Genomic DNA, 16,514 nt, shown 5'->3' with positions numbered 1-16,514 from the left:
ATCGTTTCACATATCAATCCATATAAAACAACCCAAGATCATAATGTATAAAAACTCCTCATGTGTGTAGTGATCATGCCGAGGCCTTCTCGCGATCCTCACTGGTATCTGAAATACATAACACCAAACATTGTAAGCAAAAATGCTTAGTGACCTCCCCAAAATACCACATGCAACACATATTAGCCGCTCGAGGCTATAACTCAGTATGACACTCTGGTCAAAGTGTCTTAGTGGGGCCCTCCAGTCCCATAACTCTGTGGACCCTCTGGTCCTAACTCTGTGGACCATTCGGTCCTAACTCTGTAAACTCTGAATCCCATATAGCACAGAATCACATAGATATCACATCATGTAATAGCATACAACATACTCTGTCACCTAACTCTAATTACCACTCTAGGTAAAGTATAGTGAGAAGACTCACCTCGGATAACTCAGTAAACCTCGAACTCTGAAATACTGCACTAGTCTCCGCTTAATCACATAATAATTACTCTAATTAATACAACTTCTAAAGGCTAGGCTAACCCGTCTAGGTTCTCTAACAAGCGTAAAAGACTATTCTACCCTTATAATACAACGAAGTCAACGGTCAAACTTTGAGCAGACTCGTCGAGTGCACTCCAGCGACTCGGCAAGTCCACACCGGTCCTCTGAATCCTTCCTAGCCCCACTTGGCACAACGAGTTCCCTCTCTACTCGTCGGGTTACTCAGCAACGAATAGCGGGGCAACCCCGACTCGACTCGTCGAGTCCACTTGTGAACTCGGCGAGTTGCTCCCATGACACCACTCATCTGACCTCCTGAGGTCAGATCTGTTTCACTAATGTATAAATCTGGCTCCCCCCCCATGACCAATAACCACGTAAAGGTCGAATCTTGCTACACATGCATTGCTCCCAAGACTTATTTTGGTGAAATCCCTTCTAACATGGAAACCTATGTCCATTTCCTCCATAGAACCACAAAAAGCATAATGGTTCAGGCTCTCTAGACCTTAAAAGGTCCAGATCTAGAGTTTAGCACTCAATGGGACATTATACTCAACTAAACAAGCCATAAAAGGGGTATAAAAACCCTAAATTCAATGCTCTCAAGCAAAACAGAAGGATAGGATCGAATAGCTACCTCAAACTTGAAGATCCAAGCTGAAAACCCACTGAAATGCAATCCTCTTGACCTCCCTTTGTTGGAAACACTTTCTCCTTTGCAAAATCACACCAAAAATGATCAAAATAGCTCAATCTCTCTCACCACTCGCTCAAGCTTTCTAGGATCTCTCTCTCAGGACTGGTAGCCGCAATGGAGGCCATAAAGGCCTTTAAATAGGACACAGACCTCGAGAATTAGGGTTTTAATCCACAACGCGGACTCGCTGAGTCTACCCTTTTCGACTCGTCAAGTCCGTTCATTAATCCTGTCAGCAATCGCGGTCCTACTCGACGAGTCTACGACTCATCTCGTCGAGTCCCTCTCTTTTTCTAAAAACTAAAATGATAAAATATAATACCTGGAATTCCGGGTGTTACAATTTGCTTTGTACGTTGTGCGTATAGACTTGTGCGCCTAACGTACTCACCCATTAAGCCAATCTCTACATTAAGCTCTTAATGCTTAATTCTAGAAGTCCAAACCACATATCTAAGTACTAATAAGTGTCTAGAACCATAAAGTCACTGACTTGTTGACTTTTCATGCCCCAAAAGAACCCAAGTTAAAGGTATAACATTATACTTTCACCAAATGGACGTAATCTCATGCATAGGGGATTTTGAACCTTAAAGGTCCCAACATTATGGACCTTGAACCTCAGAAACACCAAGTGGGGCAACTTATAGATCCAAGAGTGGTATCAACCACTAGATCTCATTCTTGGGGCCAAAAAGGGACCAAAAATCATATATAATAGATCTAAGGCATAAATGAACACGTTCATAGCTTTTTACCTCAAACAAGCTGGAAATGTGGCAAATAATCAAGATCAACAAGCTCTTCCTTGATCCACAACCTTGCACCAAGCTTTTACTTCTTGAATATGAACCAAAACACACTAAAATGGACACAATGAGCTCAAAACACAAAGGAGAAGCTTAAGGTTTCAAATATGAAGCTAAAGGGTCAGAGGAGGCTGAGAAATAAGGGTTTCATAAGCCACAAAGATGATTATATAATGTCCAACCCCGAAATTAGGGTTTTCATTAAAGCACACGTACACCCCATGTACATGGATGTACGCCCTGCATACGTGTCCGTAACCCCGTAAAAGCCTCGCATGAGTACACTAACCATACCATGTAGGACGCCCTGCCTATTCGCTTCGTAGCTTGAACGCCAAGCGTACCATGTGGATTCCATGTGTTACAAAATAAATCGCTTGTTTCTCGATTTTCATACCGTCATAACGTTTCGTATAATTTTTACAAAGTGTCTGTTTGTTGTCTCGGTCGTGGTGATTCCAGAAATGCGGATAGAATTAAATTTCGATATATCAAACTCCTAGAATCGGTGTTTAAAGTTTCGTAATTAATTGGTTTGGATTCGACAAATTTTACAAATCTAATTTTGGTTGAGATTAAAAATATCATAAAAATGAAATAAAATAATATAACATAGTTTGAGTTCAGAACGGTGTTCAACAACAGTTTACGAAATCTGAAGCTATCACAAATGAAGCAGTGCACATTTCGTTTCAGAAAAAATCAAATAAATACTGATTTTTATAACTTTAAATAGACGTAACTTTTTCATACAATCTCCGTTTTGGACTTTTTGTATATCCACAAAATCAGGAGAATGTAATCTATTCAAATTTTTTATCCATAACTCTCAAATAAACTTAATGCAATAATTTATTTTTAACGTCACAAATAAATTTATTTTTTATGTGACTTTCGATTCAATATTCAACGATAGATGTTTTGAGTAGTTTGAGATATTTTAAAGGTAATTATGTATATAATATTTTTAATATACATTATAACATCAATTTTACACACAATTGGTCCATAACACATAGTAGTTCCCGATGATTTGACCGCCGAACTCAGACCAATTTTTATCAATTGTTACATAATTATTAGTCTTTTCGAATCGGCTTTGTATGTAGAAACAATGGAAGCTAGTGTAAGCTTAAAGAGTATCACTTGATGATTCACATATGTAGATGGGATAAAGCGTAATTCTAATACTCGAGAAAATTCTAGCCATGTACCAAACTTTTGGTTGTTAGCCAAATGTTTGTACCAACTCAAAGGTTCGCCAGTAAAAAAAAAAAAACTGAAAGTGAGAGTCATTGTGTTGGCGGAATCGCATAGTACTCAAAGTAATTAGTTGCTTGGAACAACCAGTTAAGTGAGTCGGTACCATGAAAGTTAGGAAGATTTTTTTTTTGGCGGTCTTGGTTGTTGTTGATGCGGTGGTGGCGGCAGGGGTTGGTTGTTTTGTTGATCGGTGAGGAGGGTGTTCATGTTTGTTGTGAGTTTTTCAAGCCGGTGGTTGGTGGCAGTGGTAAGTTGGAGAAGGGCTTGGAGTGGCTCATTTGTGGATGGTGGGTCATCAACTTTGTTTTCATTTTTGGAAGGCATGGTGAGAGATATAAAAGCACCGAAGGATAAAGTCTTGTTAGCAGACATGGCTAATCTCCATAAAAGAAGACAACTATTAAAGAGGAAGTGAGACTACTAACAGGGGCTCTGGCTCCTTTATTGACTCAAGCATAAAAGACCAAGCCTTCGTGCTTAAAATGCATGTGACAAACATGTGATGCTTCAATACTAAAAACGTGTTGACCCTCCCCATAGATGTTGAGATCGCAACCTCGCCAACAACTGCATGAGAGGCATTAACAGAAGGCTCAACAACCTCAAAAGGTGGAAATTAACCAGTTGTTCTATTGGATTTGTAGTTTTAAAGTGGTAGTCAACGAGACGTAAGACATTGATAGTCTACGTAACTTTGTTTCATAAATTTTGTAAAAAGTTTCAATATTAGACTTTAAGTATTGGGACTAGTCATTTTGGATGTTCGAAATTCACAACTAATGTAGTTGCGAGGATGGTGGTTAATTTCGTATTTGATGAAATAGTTGGTCAAATTGTTAAAAACGTTTTCGACATATAGTCATTTTGGTAGTATATCCCATTATAAATTGTGTAACTGAACCATAGGAACGCTCAAAAACTACAAAGATAGTCAAACCATATGTAAAATAAAAATGAGAAAATGACTAGTAACCAACAGTAGTATACATGATAGAGACAAGTTCATATGTCTTCTCTTTATAACAAATTGATTATAGTCAAATGGAATATGTAGCTCATAGTTAGTCTATCACTATATTGCTTTTCAAAAGCCTGTGTGTTATTATTTCTTTTCTTGTATTTTCTTCATATTTTTTTCTCAATCCATTTTCTACTTATGAATTTCATTCTGTTTTGTCTATACACTTCTCTTTACTTTCACTGTAACAAAGGAACAGTATATCTTCCAAAAAATGTCTCTGTAGCTGCAATCATAGCATTCGGAGACTCCTTATTGGATGTGGGGAATAACAATTATATCAACACTATGACGAAGTCCAATTTTCTTCCTTATGGGAAGGACTTTGTGGGTGGAAAGCCAACCGGAAGGTTCTCCAATGGGAAAACATTAGCGGACTTTTTTGGTACTTTTTTTATTACTTTGTCTATTGTTTTTGACAATCTTATCACAACTAGATTTGATACCCGGAATATATTATCAGCAACTAAATTAAATCATCAAAATCGTCCCAAAAACTATTTTGTATCGACTTGTTTAGATTATCCACTTTTGTAATTTGGAATCAAGTACTCGTTCGTCTTAATTTTCATTATCTGTTTTTTTTTTCTTTCTAAAATTGGAAAGTACGTGCTTTATAGTCATATTTGGGACAAAATTAAATAAACCATACATAAAGCTAATTCTAAATAATCCACCAAAAACCCATTTGGTACAAAGGGACTCTTATCTCTATGAGATGAGTTGCGACTCTAAAATGAAAAACATGTAGTAGGATACCACACAACATTTAATTGCATATTCTTTGCTTTCAATCGGTTTCCTTATGTTTTTCATCGAGAACTAAGTATGTACAAGAACATCGAAATGAAAACGAACCACTTAAATTGTAAGAGTAACTTAAGAATATTCAATCCTAAAGACAATCCGTAATCGTTATCGAACCCAAACCCGACTGTAACAAAGTAATTATCTCAAATTATAAATTTTAAAAATATTCCTTTTGGTAAAAATATTTGAGAGAAACTAACGGTCCATTCGGTTATGGAAAATTTCTTTATTCTGGAAAACATTTTCACTTGAGTTTTCAATTTCATGAGTTTTTGATGAAAAGTTTAGAAAACTCCGTTGAAATGGTGAAATTTTCATTTTCAATTTTAAATTATAAAAAACTTTATAAAACATTAAAAATCATTTTTCTAAATTACATATAATTTGGAACACAGAAAATTTTCATTTTTTGTAAATTTCCCCAACCAAACACACCTTAAATGCCCCCATTAATGATCTAAAGAATCTACACCCTGTATATTATGACATAAGAACCAAATCCTAGTATTTGTTATCGAAGCATGAACATACCGTAATGAATGCAAAAATCTTTACCCAGTATATTCATCAATCTGGAAAAGAAATATGATGTGAATAGTTAAGTCAATAACGCAGTCCAATAATGCATGCATTTACAACTATTTATTTTAGGGAGCTGATTCGTACACAACAATTTTTCTCCGTACATAACAATTGGTGCTTTACAATGTTCTACTTTACAGCTATATAATGCATGAATTGTTGTGTACGATAAAAAACTGTTGTGTACGAATCACTTCCCTTTATTTTATTTATAACTGACAACTGAAACTATTTTTATCAATTTATAAGCCAAGGCATTAGGAGTGAAGGAGTATGTTCCAGCATATCTTAACCCTTTCATAACCGATAAAGATCTTTTAACTGGTGTAAGTTTTGCCTCTGGTGGCACCGGGTATGATCCACTAACAGCTACATTATCGGTATGTGTTCATATCTTTCGCTTTCTAGCATTCATTCCTACCATTTTCATTGCAAGAGGAAACCAACTATTGTGAGTGTATGTATTTTGATTTTGTTCTTATTTGTTTAAGTTGTTTTGGTATATATGAATTAGTCTGTTATACCCGTAAAGATTCAATTAGACATGTTCAAACAATACATTTGGAGGCTAAAGAGGAAGGTTGGGGAAGAAGCTATGAAGAATATAATCACCAACAGTGTATTTTTTGTTTCCTCAAGCAGCAACGATTTCCTTGTAAATTACTATTCTGTCCCCATCAGAAGATTACAATATGATATCCCTGCGTATAGTAATAAGCTTGTGAAGTGGGCCATAAGTTTTGTACAGGTAACTAATTTCTGTTAGTTTTTTTTTTAAGATTATTCACTGGATCCAAAAGTTTCAAAAAGAGTCAAAAAGGGTATTAGTCTATTAGAACATAATGAGACTTTCCATCGCAATATGTACTTCAATGAAAATAAATATATAAATGGTATGAGAATAGATAACAAACCAATTCTGAAATTTAATAAGCTATGTGAGGATTTAACATATACATTCGCCTTTTGACAACAAACGGGTTCTGGAATTTTAAAAAATTGCCAAATTACATTTTTATTACAATTTTTTGCAAAAGCTCAAAATTTGGTTTTTGTGAACTAACATTTCGCAAAATATAACAATCTCACTAATTTCGAACTAATTTATAACCCGTGAGAACTACGGTTACAAAATTAATTAAACTTTCGTATTAAAAAATCAAAATTATTAATCAATTATTTTAAATAAATTATTATTTAAAAGATATTTTTTTAGTTATATAAAATTATAATCGTTGATTTAAATAAATACGTAAAGTTATATTATTTTATAATTTGTATTAATTTTATTTTCTTTTTTAATCGAATGTTATTAATTTAATAAAATTAAAGTGAAAAATTTTGAATTTGAAACTTAAAATGGAGAATCAATTATTAATTTAATATAATTAGAGTGAATAATTTAAAATTTGAAATTCGAAATTGATAATTAATAGGTTAACAAATGATATGATAGGTGACATATAATATTAATGATGAAATATAATAATATGACATTTGTCAATAGAAGAATAAACTATACATTTATTAGATATACGGAGATTATGATATCTTTTTTTTAAGGTTTTTGTGCTCATATATAGCCGTTGAAAAACCAATTTCGCAATTATAATTAACTACCTGGAATATTGTGGTGATTTTGTGTATGCAAGGTTATTTTTTTTAATTATCCTTAATTTCAAGTATACAAGAATGTCATCTTAGGGATTAAAAGATATTTTTTGAATTTGTTGAAGGATTTACACAAACTGGGGGCAAGAAGAATAGTGGTCTTTAGCGCACCCCCACTTGGATGTATACCAATTGAGAGAACACTAGCTGGGGGATCACAAAGAAAGTGTGTAGACAAGTACAATAAAGCAGCAAGGTTTTTCAATAACAAGCTAAAAGAAAATATCCGGTTTCTTGAAAGCACTCTTCCTCAATCAAAGATTGCCTTCTCAGATTTCTACAATCCACTCATAAGCATCATTGAAAATCCTCGCCAATACGGTATTCACTAGATTTAACATAATGGTTTTTTGGGTTATTCTCAAAAATGACCAAAAATATTATATGATGTATTTAACAAAATTACCACCTCTTTAACCGATAAAATGATAATCAATTTTGTAATGGACGGAATAGCTAAATATTACTTGTTAATGGTCACATCATAAAGAACCTTTTACTAATTTGAAAAAAAGGTTATTGTACTAAAAAAGATTTATATATTATGAATTAGAAATTGTTATTGCGAAATGTACAACTTTTCTTCAGAATTATTTTTTGAATGATTTTTCTGTAAGGGGCCATTTAGAAAAGTAATTTTGAAATTCCCATACAAAATTGATAGTCGGTCTGTGTAATTGGTAATAAATTGTTATTTGGTTAAATACATCGTATTATTTTTGTCATTTTTGTGATGATAACTTTTTGAAGGATAGTTTTTTATGTATCATATATCCGTCATGGTACAAAGTTAAATTATTTAAGTTTTCAACTTGTACTTTGTATTTTTTTTTAATCCACACAGTAAGCTTTTAGTCTTTTTTCTTCTACATGTCTAGGGTTTGAGGTTGCAAATCAAGGCTGTTGTGGGACAGGGAAGTTAGAGATGAGTTATTTGTGCAACGAACTTAGCACAACATGCCAGAATGACTCAACATACTTTTTTTGGGATAGTCTCCACCCAACTGAAAAAGGATGTGATATCTTTTCAAAAATTATACTACCAGATTTGGTGAAAAGTTTGTTCTAAGATTATAAAATTTATGAATAATGGAATGAAGCTTTATTTACTTATTAATACATGGAATGTAACCTCAAGTAATGGAAATGGTTTAGAATCATTCCAGATTTATAGATGAACACAATCTAATCTGAATCAAGATAAAAAGGAAAGGAAACTGTACGTGCGCATAATTTTGAGATTTTCATCTACCAAACTCGGTTCCAATCTATAACAACGGCATCTAAAGACTAGTAGGTTTAAACTAGAGGTGAGCGCGGTGTGGTTCGGTACGGTTATTAGCTAAAACCTCACCACTAACCGCAAATGCGGTAATCCATTTTCAAAACCGCATGGTGCGGTTATTTTTGCGGTGCGGTTATTTTTGCGGTGCGGTTAGGCGGTTATTTTTGTGGTGCGGTTTTATTATTTTTGTGTTGCGGTTATTAACCGCATAAATTTGGTATCATTATTTTGTGTGGTTTTTAACCACAGTTTGACGGTTTTAAGAGTTCAAACATATTATTTGTAATAATATAAAAAACCTTAAGGTATAAGAAAATTAATTTAAATCACAAACAAATAATAACTTAAAAACATCAAACCAATAGTAAGTAACAATAAATATCTTAAAATTGTCTAATTTCACCATTTTTTAAAGTTAAACACAAAAATACTTTTGTCTTCTAGTATTTATCCATCTTTCATCCATGAAATCTGTCGTATTTTTAATATTTAATGTGTTAATAATTAATAAAAAAAATTGTATATAATATACACGGTGCGGTGCGGTTTTTTTTGCGGTTTTTTTTTTGCGGTTTTTGAAAACCAATAACCGCACCGCACCACAAGTTTGCGGTTTTGGAAAAAAGAAAACCTCACCATCGGTTTTTATTGCGGTTGCGGTTAATCGGTTGCGGTTTATGCGGTTTTTGCGGTTAATTTTTGTTGTGGTGTGGTTTTTGCTCACCCCTAGTTTAAACCATTTTTAGTAAAAAGTAAAATTTTGTGAAATAAAATTAAATAATAAAATAACATTATATTACCATTTAAAAATGAATATTGATCAAGTGACACTACAAGAAATAAGGGCAACAACGGCGAAGCCATTAGCGGCAACACATACTATTAGCGGCGACACGTAATTTGCGAGTTACGTGCCGCCGATAATAGTATGCGTTGCCGCTAACGGCGGCGCCGTTAATAGTAGAAAACCACAATCCGCGTCAAAATAATCTGGTTAACCGTGTTCGTTGATTTGGACCAAATCGAACGGCTGACAACAATGTTCGCTCAACGTATTAGCAACACCCTCAATGGCGGCATCACCGTCACCGCTAATGCTCCAAAAAAGGCGCTATGTTTTCACTCATAAGGGCGTCACTAGTAAAACCCTAAAGTTGCCGCTAATACCTCCACGTCGCTGCTAATAAGTGTCGCCGCTAAAGGTAATCATAGATAACCCCATCTTCGTCCACCGCTTTTTGTAATCTGTTTCTTTCACCATAGGTATTGTCGACCACTGATAACGAAATAGAATCACCGGCGACGCAACCTATATTACCGGTGACGACAAGAGCGCCATCACCAACGACGAAAGCCTCATCACCGGCGACGGGTGATTCCCGAATTTTATAGGTAATTCGTGTTTTTTCCCCGATTTCTTTTTTGTGCACTGATTATCTAAGTGATTAACTAATGATTTGGGTGTTTGATATTGTGTATTAAGCTTTCTTGACCTCTAATTTTTGGTTGTCATCACCACCACCAAAGCCACCAAATTTTTTTCCACCACAACACCCCACAACACACCACCATTCTGATTTCATTCCACCATAGGTTCTATTCTATTTTATGAAGTATTCTAATCTAGTTCGTCATATTGTATGCATTATGTACGTATGTAGTGTGTTTGGTGTATGGAAATTTTTTTGTATAATGTATATGTGTATGGAAAAAATTGAAAAAAAAGTAGGATGTAATAATGGAAAAAAGAAAAAAAAGTATGATGCTATAATATGTATTTGTATGTATAATGTGTGTTTAACTGTATATGTATGTAAAATGTGTCTGTTTATGTATGAAAAAAAACAAAGTAGGATGCTATAATGGAATGTGTATTTATATTATTATATGTGTAATTATATGTATAGATATTATGTATGTAGTTTGTGTGTTTGTATGTAATTTGGATGCTATAATATTATACATGAAAAAAATGAAAAAACAAACAAACTAGGTTGCTATAATGGAAAGTATTATTTTTGTATATGTATTTGTATGCAATTTGGACACTACGATGCTATAATGTTAAAAAAAGTAGGATGCTATAACAGAAAGTGTATTATTTTTGTATATGCAATATGTGTAACTTTATTCATATCGTAATCTAGCAGGCTCTATATAGGCTTTAGTTGGACGATACTCTTTTACGTGATGTCGGATGTTATGGGCCTAGGACATGGAGGTGATGGAGTCGAGGATCCAGTACCTCCGGTAGGCTTTCGTTGTGGATAACACGAACATGATGGTAAATCTTATTATGATATATATTTGTTAGCTATTTTTATCCATTTATTGTAAGCTATCGTGACAAATATATTTAATTATATTTTTTCAGCTGAGCTTCCTAAAAAAGATGAGTCCTATCAAAAAACATCAATCTATCAAAGTTGATATGGGCAAACAAGGGAAAAAGAAAGCTTATTATTGACTTCGTAGTCTGAAAGTGCAAAAAGCTTATTACTGAATTCACCATCTTCTTCAAACTCCAAGTCTTAAACTGAGCTTGGCCATACTTGAGATAAAATGCAAAAAGCTTATTATTGACTTCGTAGTCCAAACGTGGAACTTTCTCAATATGTTCAGAACCTCTGAATAAGAAAGCTTTCAGAGTTAGTGGGAAGTCGATCTGAGAGTCATCGATATTATTTAACTCAAAAGTTACTAACGGATCTAACAAAAGAGTACTTGGATCATCGATTGCCTCCTTCTGAATTTGCTCCAAGGTCCACGGAGGAAAGAGGGTCATCTAAGTTGCAAGAGTGACCTTCGCAACCTCAGCTTCAGCGTCTTTAACTTCTAATTCTTTACGAACACACTCAATATTATTAAGGTCTTTGGACCTCTACTTTTTGAAAAAAAATTTCTCCTTCAGATAACACCTATTCATCATCATCATCATCATCATCAATAAACTTTCCATCACTTTTTGATCCAAAAGCTTCATTACCCTTCTGGTCAACTTTTGGTTTTTCTTCATCTTGTTCGTCAATGGGCTTCTTAACATGTTTTCTCCATTGGTTTGGAATATCATTGCATTCTGAAACCCCATGTAGTTCATTGAGCATGACGAAGAGAGGATTGAGTTTTTATGAGAGGTGTTGGCGCAGTGAGACCGTAAGCATTGAGTCACGAGTTTCAATAAGATTGTGCAAGTATTGATTGATGTAAGAAACACAACTTCAGAAGACTGCCGTCTCGGATACCAGGTGATCCATATGCTTGTTGGTGTAACTGAGCTTGACAGAGAGAACCTTGACTTTTTCGGTTTTCTGAGCCAGTGTATCCATGAGTGTATTTTCAGTAGCAAGATCTTTCTGAGGCTGCTCTATCTTGGAGACACCAAAATCAACCATTTTGGAGGAATCTGTTTGAAGTTCACCACGAACACGAGAAAAGGATTCTCATTCAGTTTGTAAAGTAGCTCTGAGACTCGTGATAACTTTGTTGGCTTCTTTAGTGTTCTTATCAGAAGAGCATCGGAAGTCAGCCATGAACTTTGTGACTTTAGCATATAGTTTTTCATCTTTTCGATCGTTTCCTTAATAGTTTTCTTAGAATTCTAAACTGCTTTTAGATTTTTATCATGCTCCTTTGTTAACGTATCGATTAATGCTTTATGAGTATGAGGAAAGCACTCAAAATTTGATGAGTTTTTGAAGAGTCCAGAAGAGAATCCAATTTTTCGTGGAGTGTTTTGAACTGCCCTTTCATCATAGGGGCTTCATCATCATCACTTATTGGATGGACTGTGAATGGACTAAAGATAAAATTATGAAAATTGTCTTGATCATCCCCATGCATAATATCAATCCAGATCATCTTCCCTCAAAATTGAAGTTGGAGAGGTGTTTGGACCAACTGTAACATCAAAAGTAGCACCTGCCCCCATATCTGATACATTGACAGTTGGCATCGGACTACTAGCAGTAGAAGTTGTTGTGGTTGTGGAATCGGTGTGGAATGGATTTGAAAGAGCAACAGATATCTGTGGTTGAGAAACACCAACATATATGTTTGGTAGTGGGGCAATGGTTATAGGAATAGTTGTGGTGATAGGAGATGAAGTGGTGGTCAGAGATGGAGGTGGGGTATTCATCTGGAAAGAATAAAAAAATGGCATAGAAGTAGTGAGTGGAGAAGATACCTTCGAAATAGCTCTTTAACTATTCATGAGCTTTAACTGTGGATACAACTACTTTCCATTCAAGCCTTAATCCATTCATAAACTTAACCTTTTGCTCAATCTTTTCACGCTTAAGATTATGTTTAAGCATCCTGCTTAATACATGATTAAAACAGTTGAAGGTTTGATCAAGTTTTTCGTCAAACTTTTGAAAAAAAGTACCAAATTCGGATAGAAGTAATGTTTGAACTAAGTGTTACAAATCTACATCACTTGAGTAAAGCTCTTTCAACCTTTCCCAAATCTCCTTTGCAGTATCACATGCACTCATCAGACGAAGAGTTTATGGAGGAAGAGCGAACCTGATTATTCTCATCGCTTTGACGTTGCTTAACAGCTTGTCTTTTTCATCTTGAGGAACATCTTTAACATCAACAAGGAGAGTATTGTAACCAACTTGAGTCTTAATGATCCTCCTTGTAGAAGTGTGAGCGAATGTCTGCTGGGTTATGGCTTCCCATATTAAGGTACCACGATCTTCAAGGCCAAGGATGTAGTCTTCGAAGTGCAGTGCACAGACTTCACAATCCTGCGGAAAAAGGATTGGGATTATGATAGTAGATCCGATGTTGCTGGACATATTGAAGGAAAGAGTATGGGGATCTTAATGCTGCATGATGTTGATTCAGAAAAACCTGTATCGAATCAGATGTGTAAAGCAATAATTGAGTTTAGGACAAAACAAGGACCCAAATCTAACGTCCACAATCGATGAAAGCGATGAAGACCACAAGAACAGATCCACCATAAACTCAAAACCCTAATAATACTCGACATAATATTTGCGTATGAGTTCCACAATCTCCTACTATGATACAAATTATAAAAACAATAAACTTAAGATCGATAGATTCTTTAACAGTAAAGTGAATCAAATTACAAGAACAATGATCAAAGATGTGTGGAATGTTTAATATTATCAAAGCTTTAGAAGAGTTCGAACCGAACTCTTCTGTAAAAGCAATGTAGGGCAATACAATCGATTAACCCTAGAATGATACATGCATGCACTATAAATAGTCTAACCCTAGCATCATAATGACGGATGGACAGGCCTAATCCGTTAATAAAGACTAAATACGTACATAATAAATTTGACACAACAAAATAAATAACCCAATACATTGGAGATTTGAGACACAAATTAATTACATACAAGACTCTTCCTTACTAATAAACATTATGAATTCCTACAATAAACCAACGATGCCTTATTTATTCTAATCTAATAAAAGACTCCTTATACTAAAATAGTTAGAAACCTAATTTGACTTACAAGATGCAGAGAATAAACTTAAAAGGCTAATGAAAGAAAACTTTTCTATTTGGCCCCTAAAAATAACACAAAAAAAACCCTTTAGCGACGAAAAAAATCGTCGCAATTGATGCCACCTGTCGTCGGTAATACCTTTAGCGACGAAAAGTCGTAGCTAAAGGGTCTTTGCTATTACCACATAGCTAATACCCCCTTTTTCGTCGTAAATAGCATCGTCTCTAATGCTCGTCGTCGCTATTGTCATCGTCTCTATTACCTTTCTAGCCACCAGTCAGAGTTTTTCTGGCTACTCTTCCCAAAATCAGTTTTCGTCGCAATTGGTCAATGTTGTCCTTAAAGGTGTCGTTGCTATTGTTTTTTTTTCGAAAAAATAATTTATTTATGATATTAGTTTGTCTATATTATAAAATGCAGCTTTAATAAAAATACATATCACATCACATAAAACACCAAATATACCACATTGTATAAACTATCTAATAAATCCCAAATAAACATCTAATATATCATCCATAAACTATCTAATAAATCAAAAATAACATCATCCATAACATAAAACAAGAAATACTATGTGTGTGCATCTTCACCATCGTTGTTTTCCTCATTGTTGACTTTGTTTTTAAACGCGCGGATAATGTCTCATACGACCGTCACAAATGCCGGGTTTTGAAGAAAAACATTCACACCAACATCCTATAATTAAGTCACAAGCATATTAAGTCATTAACGTTTTAACAAACTAGAAAACCATCAAACCACCAAATGAATTAAGTCAGTAACAATTTAAAAAAACTATTAAACCACCAAATCAATTAAGTTTTTAACAATTTAACAAACTACCAAACTATCAAAAATTACTATAAATGCAACTAGTTCTTAACAATATAGCAAAGCTACCAAATTCCTTAACAATTTAACAAGTACTTGTGTTGGTTGTGGTGCTTGTGACTGTGACTACCGTTGGGATTGAACACTTGTACTCGCTCCCGAAGAAGGTTTAGGCCCAATACCTATCACATGCCCCCTTTGAGTACCCAACACCTTCTCAAATATTGCGATCCAATCAATGATGTCGGGATCAGCACCACATTCGGCTATGTGATAAGTCTGTAGAGCAACCTCAGCAACTAAGGCATTCTGTATTTCATAAAGATTGTCAATATACGTTGCAACTGACACAAAAATAAAAACAATCTACTTCATTTTTAAGTAATAATAACTTACATATTGGTCTTCAACCAAAGGGTCAAGAAATTCCTCTTTTTTATTCACATGCCCACGATGAAATGCTTCAAGTCTATCAAATTTTGTTGAACACTACAAAATATGTTATACTTGAATAAACATTAAAAAATATGTTATAACTGAATAAGCATTATTGTAACTTGTGTTCTTAAAACGAGCACTATCGTAGCTGCACGTCCCTCCACGATTATTATTTACTTGCTTCTTCTGACATTATTGGTTTCCAGCGGATCGTTTTTGATGCTTTTGTGTTAAGAAGTGATCAATAGCATCATTCCAATGTTGTAGATCCATACCCACAGGGGCATGAACCCTTGCTACCTCCAAACCCCCTTCAAAACCAGACAAACAGGTTTTTGAAACATTTTTGTGGCCTCTATACCGCACAAGTGACGGCCACTGGAGCCATGTGATCATTTGTAATCACTCCAAAATAAAACCATCTCTACAAAAAATATAGACAAATTAAAAATAAATCAAAATTAAACATATTAAATATATAACTTTATAAACAATTTATCCAAAGATACTGGCGAACCCTTTCGGCTTCAAAAACGTCTGTCTATGTGTCCTTATCGAAACCGATGTCGCGCCGCATATAGCTCCCAACCTCCCGAATGAAACATTCATATACTTCCCCAATCGGCATGTGAGTATTTATGTCAAATACTATCTTCAGATGCCATCTGCCGTTAGCTGCAAATAACTTGTATTTTTTTTTTGTTTACTGTCATGTCTCTTTCATTTTCGAGGCACCGTTGCATAAATAAAATATTTGTCAAAATAATTTTTTATATACATACAATACGAAATACAATGACTTAGAATAAATCTTAATTACCATCAATCTGATGATCACCAAAACCTCCACCAAACGAATGTGGTGGCTCGTCACCATCATCACCTCCATGGACCATCATAACAGCCATGAGATGGGAAGTAATAAAGTTAATGGATATTGTAATTTTTTTCTTTTTTCCCTTTTTGTTTTTTTTTTTTTGGTAAATATATATTGAAGTAGAGTGTTAATGGATATGATGGATAAACTAACTAAAAAACCTACTTTTTATTTTTATAGCATTCTATTTTAAATAATTAAGTTATTATATTACAACTTATTCGATTTACCGTCTTTCTGTTC

At 34.4% G+C, this 16,514-nt stretch overlaps 1 protein-coding gene across 1 annotated transcript; it reads left to right on the top strand.

Annotated features, from left to right (window-relative positions):
* Window positions 1-4,413: 4,413 nt before the first annotated feature.
* On the top strand, window positions 4,414-8,566 carry LOC111894684 (GDSL esterase/lipase EXL3). Its single transcript, XM_023890772.3, has 5 exons — window positions 4,414-4,667; window positions 5,924-6,054; window positions 6,189-6,422; window positions 7,411-7,666; window positions 8,224-8,566. The coding sequence occupies exons 1-5, from the start codon at window positions 4,421-4,423 to the stop codon at window positions 8,412-8,414; spliced, it is 1,059 nt and encodes a 352-aa protein (XP_023746540.1). The 5' UTR covers window positions 4,414-4,420; the 3' UTR covers window positions 8,415-8,566.
* Window positions 8,567-16,514: the final 7,948 nt, after the last annotated feature.

The sequence above is a fragment of the Lactuca sativa genome, chromosome 2 (assembly GCF_002870075.4).
Source record: "Lactuca sativa cultivar Salinas chromosome 2, Lsat_Salinas_v11, whole genome shotgun sequence".
Classification (NCBI taxonomy): domain Eukaryota; kingdom Viridiplantae; phylum Streptophyta; class Magnoliopsida; order Asterales; family Asteraceae; genus Lactuca; species Lactuca sativa.
The sequence above is the reverse complement of the archived record's forward strand: the minus strand, read 5'-3'. Positions and strand labels throughout refer to the sequence as shown.

Bases quoted from the DNA above. Each gene is read 5' to 3' on its own strand.
- LOC111894684 (XM_023890772.3), top strand. From the start codon at position 4,421: ATGAATTTCATTCTGTTTTGTCTATACACTTCTCTTTACTTTCACTGT. The intron at 6,055-6,188 runs GTATGTGTTCAT...TATATGAATTAG, and splicing joins CACTAACAGCTACATTATCG to TCTGTTATACCCGTAAAGAT. The intron at 6,423-7,410 runs GTAACTAATTTC...AATTTGTTGAAG, and splicing joins GGGCCATAAGTTTTGTACAG to GATTTACACAAACTGGGGGC.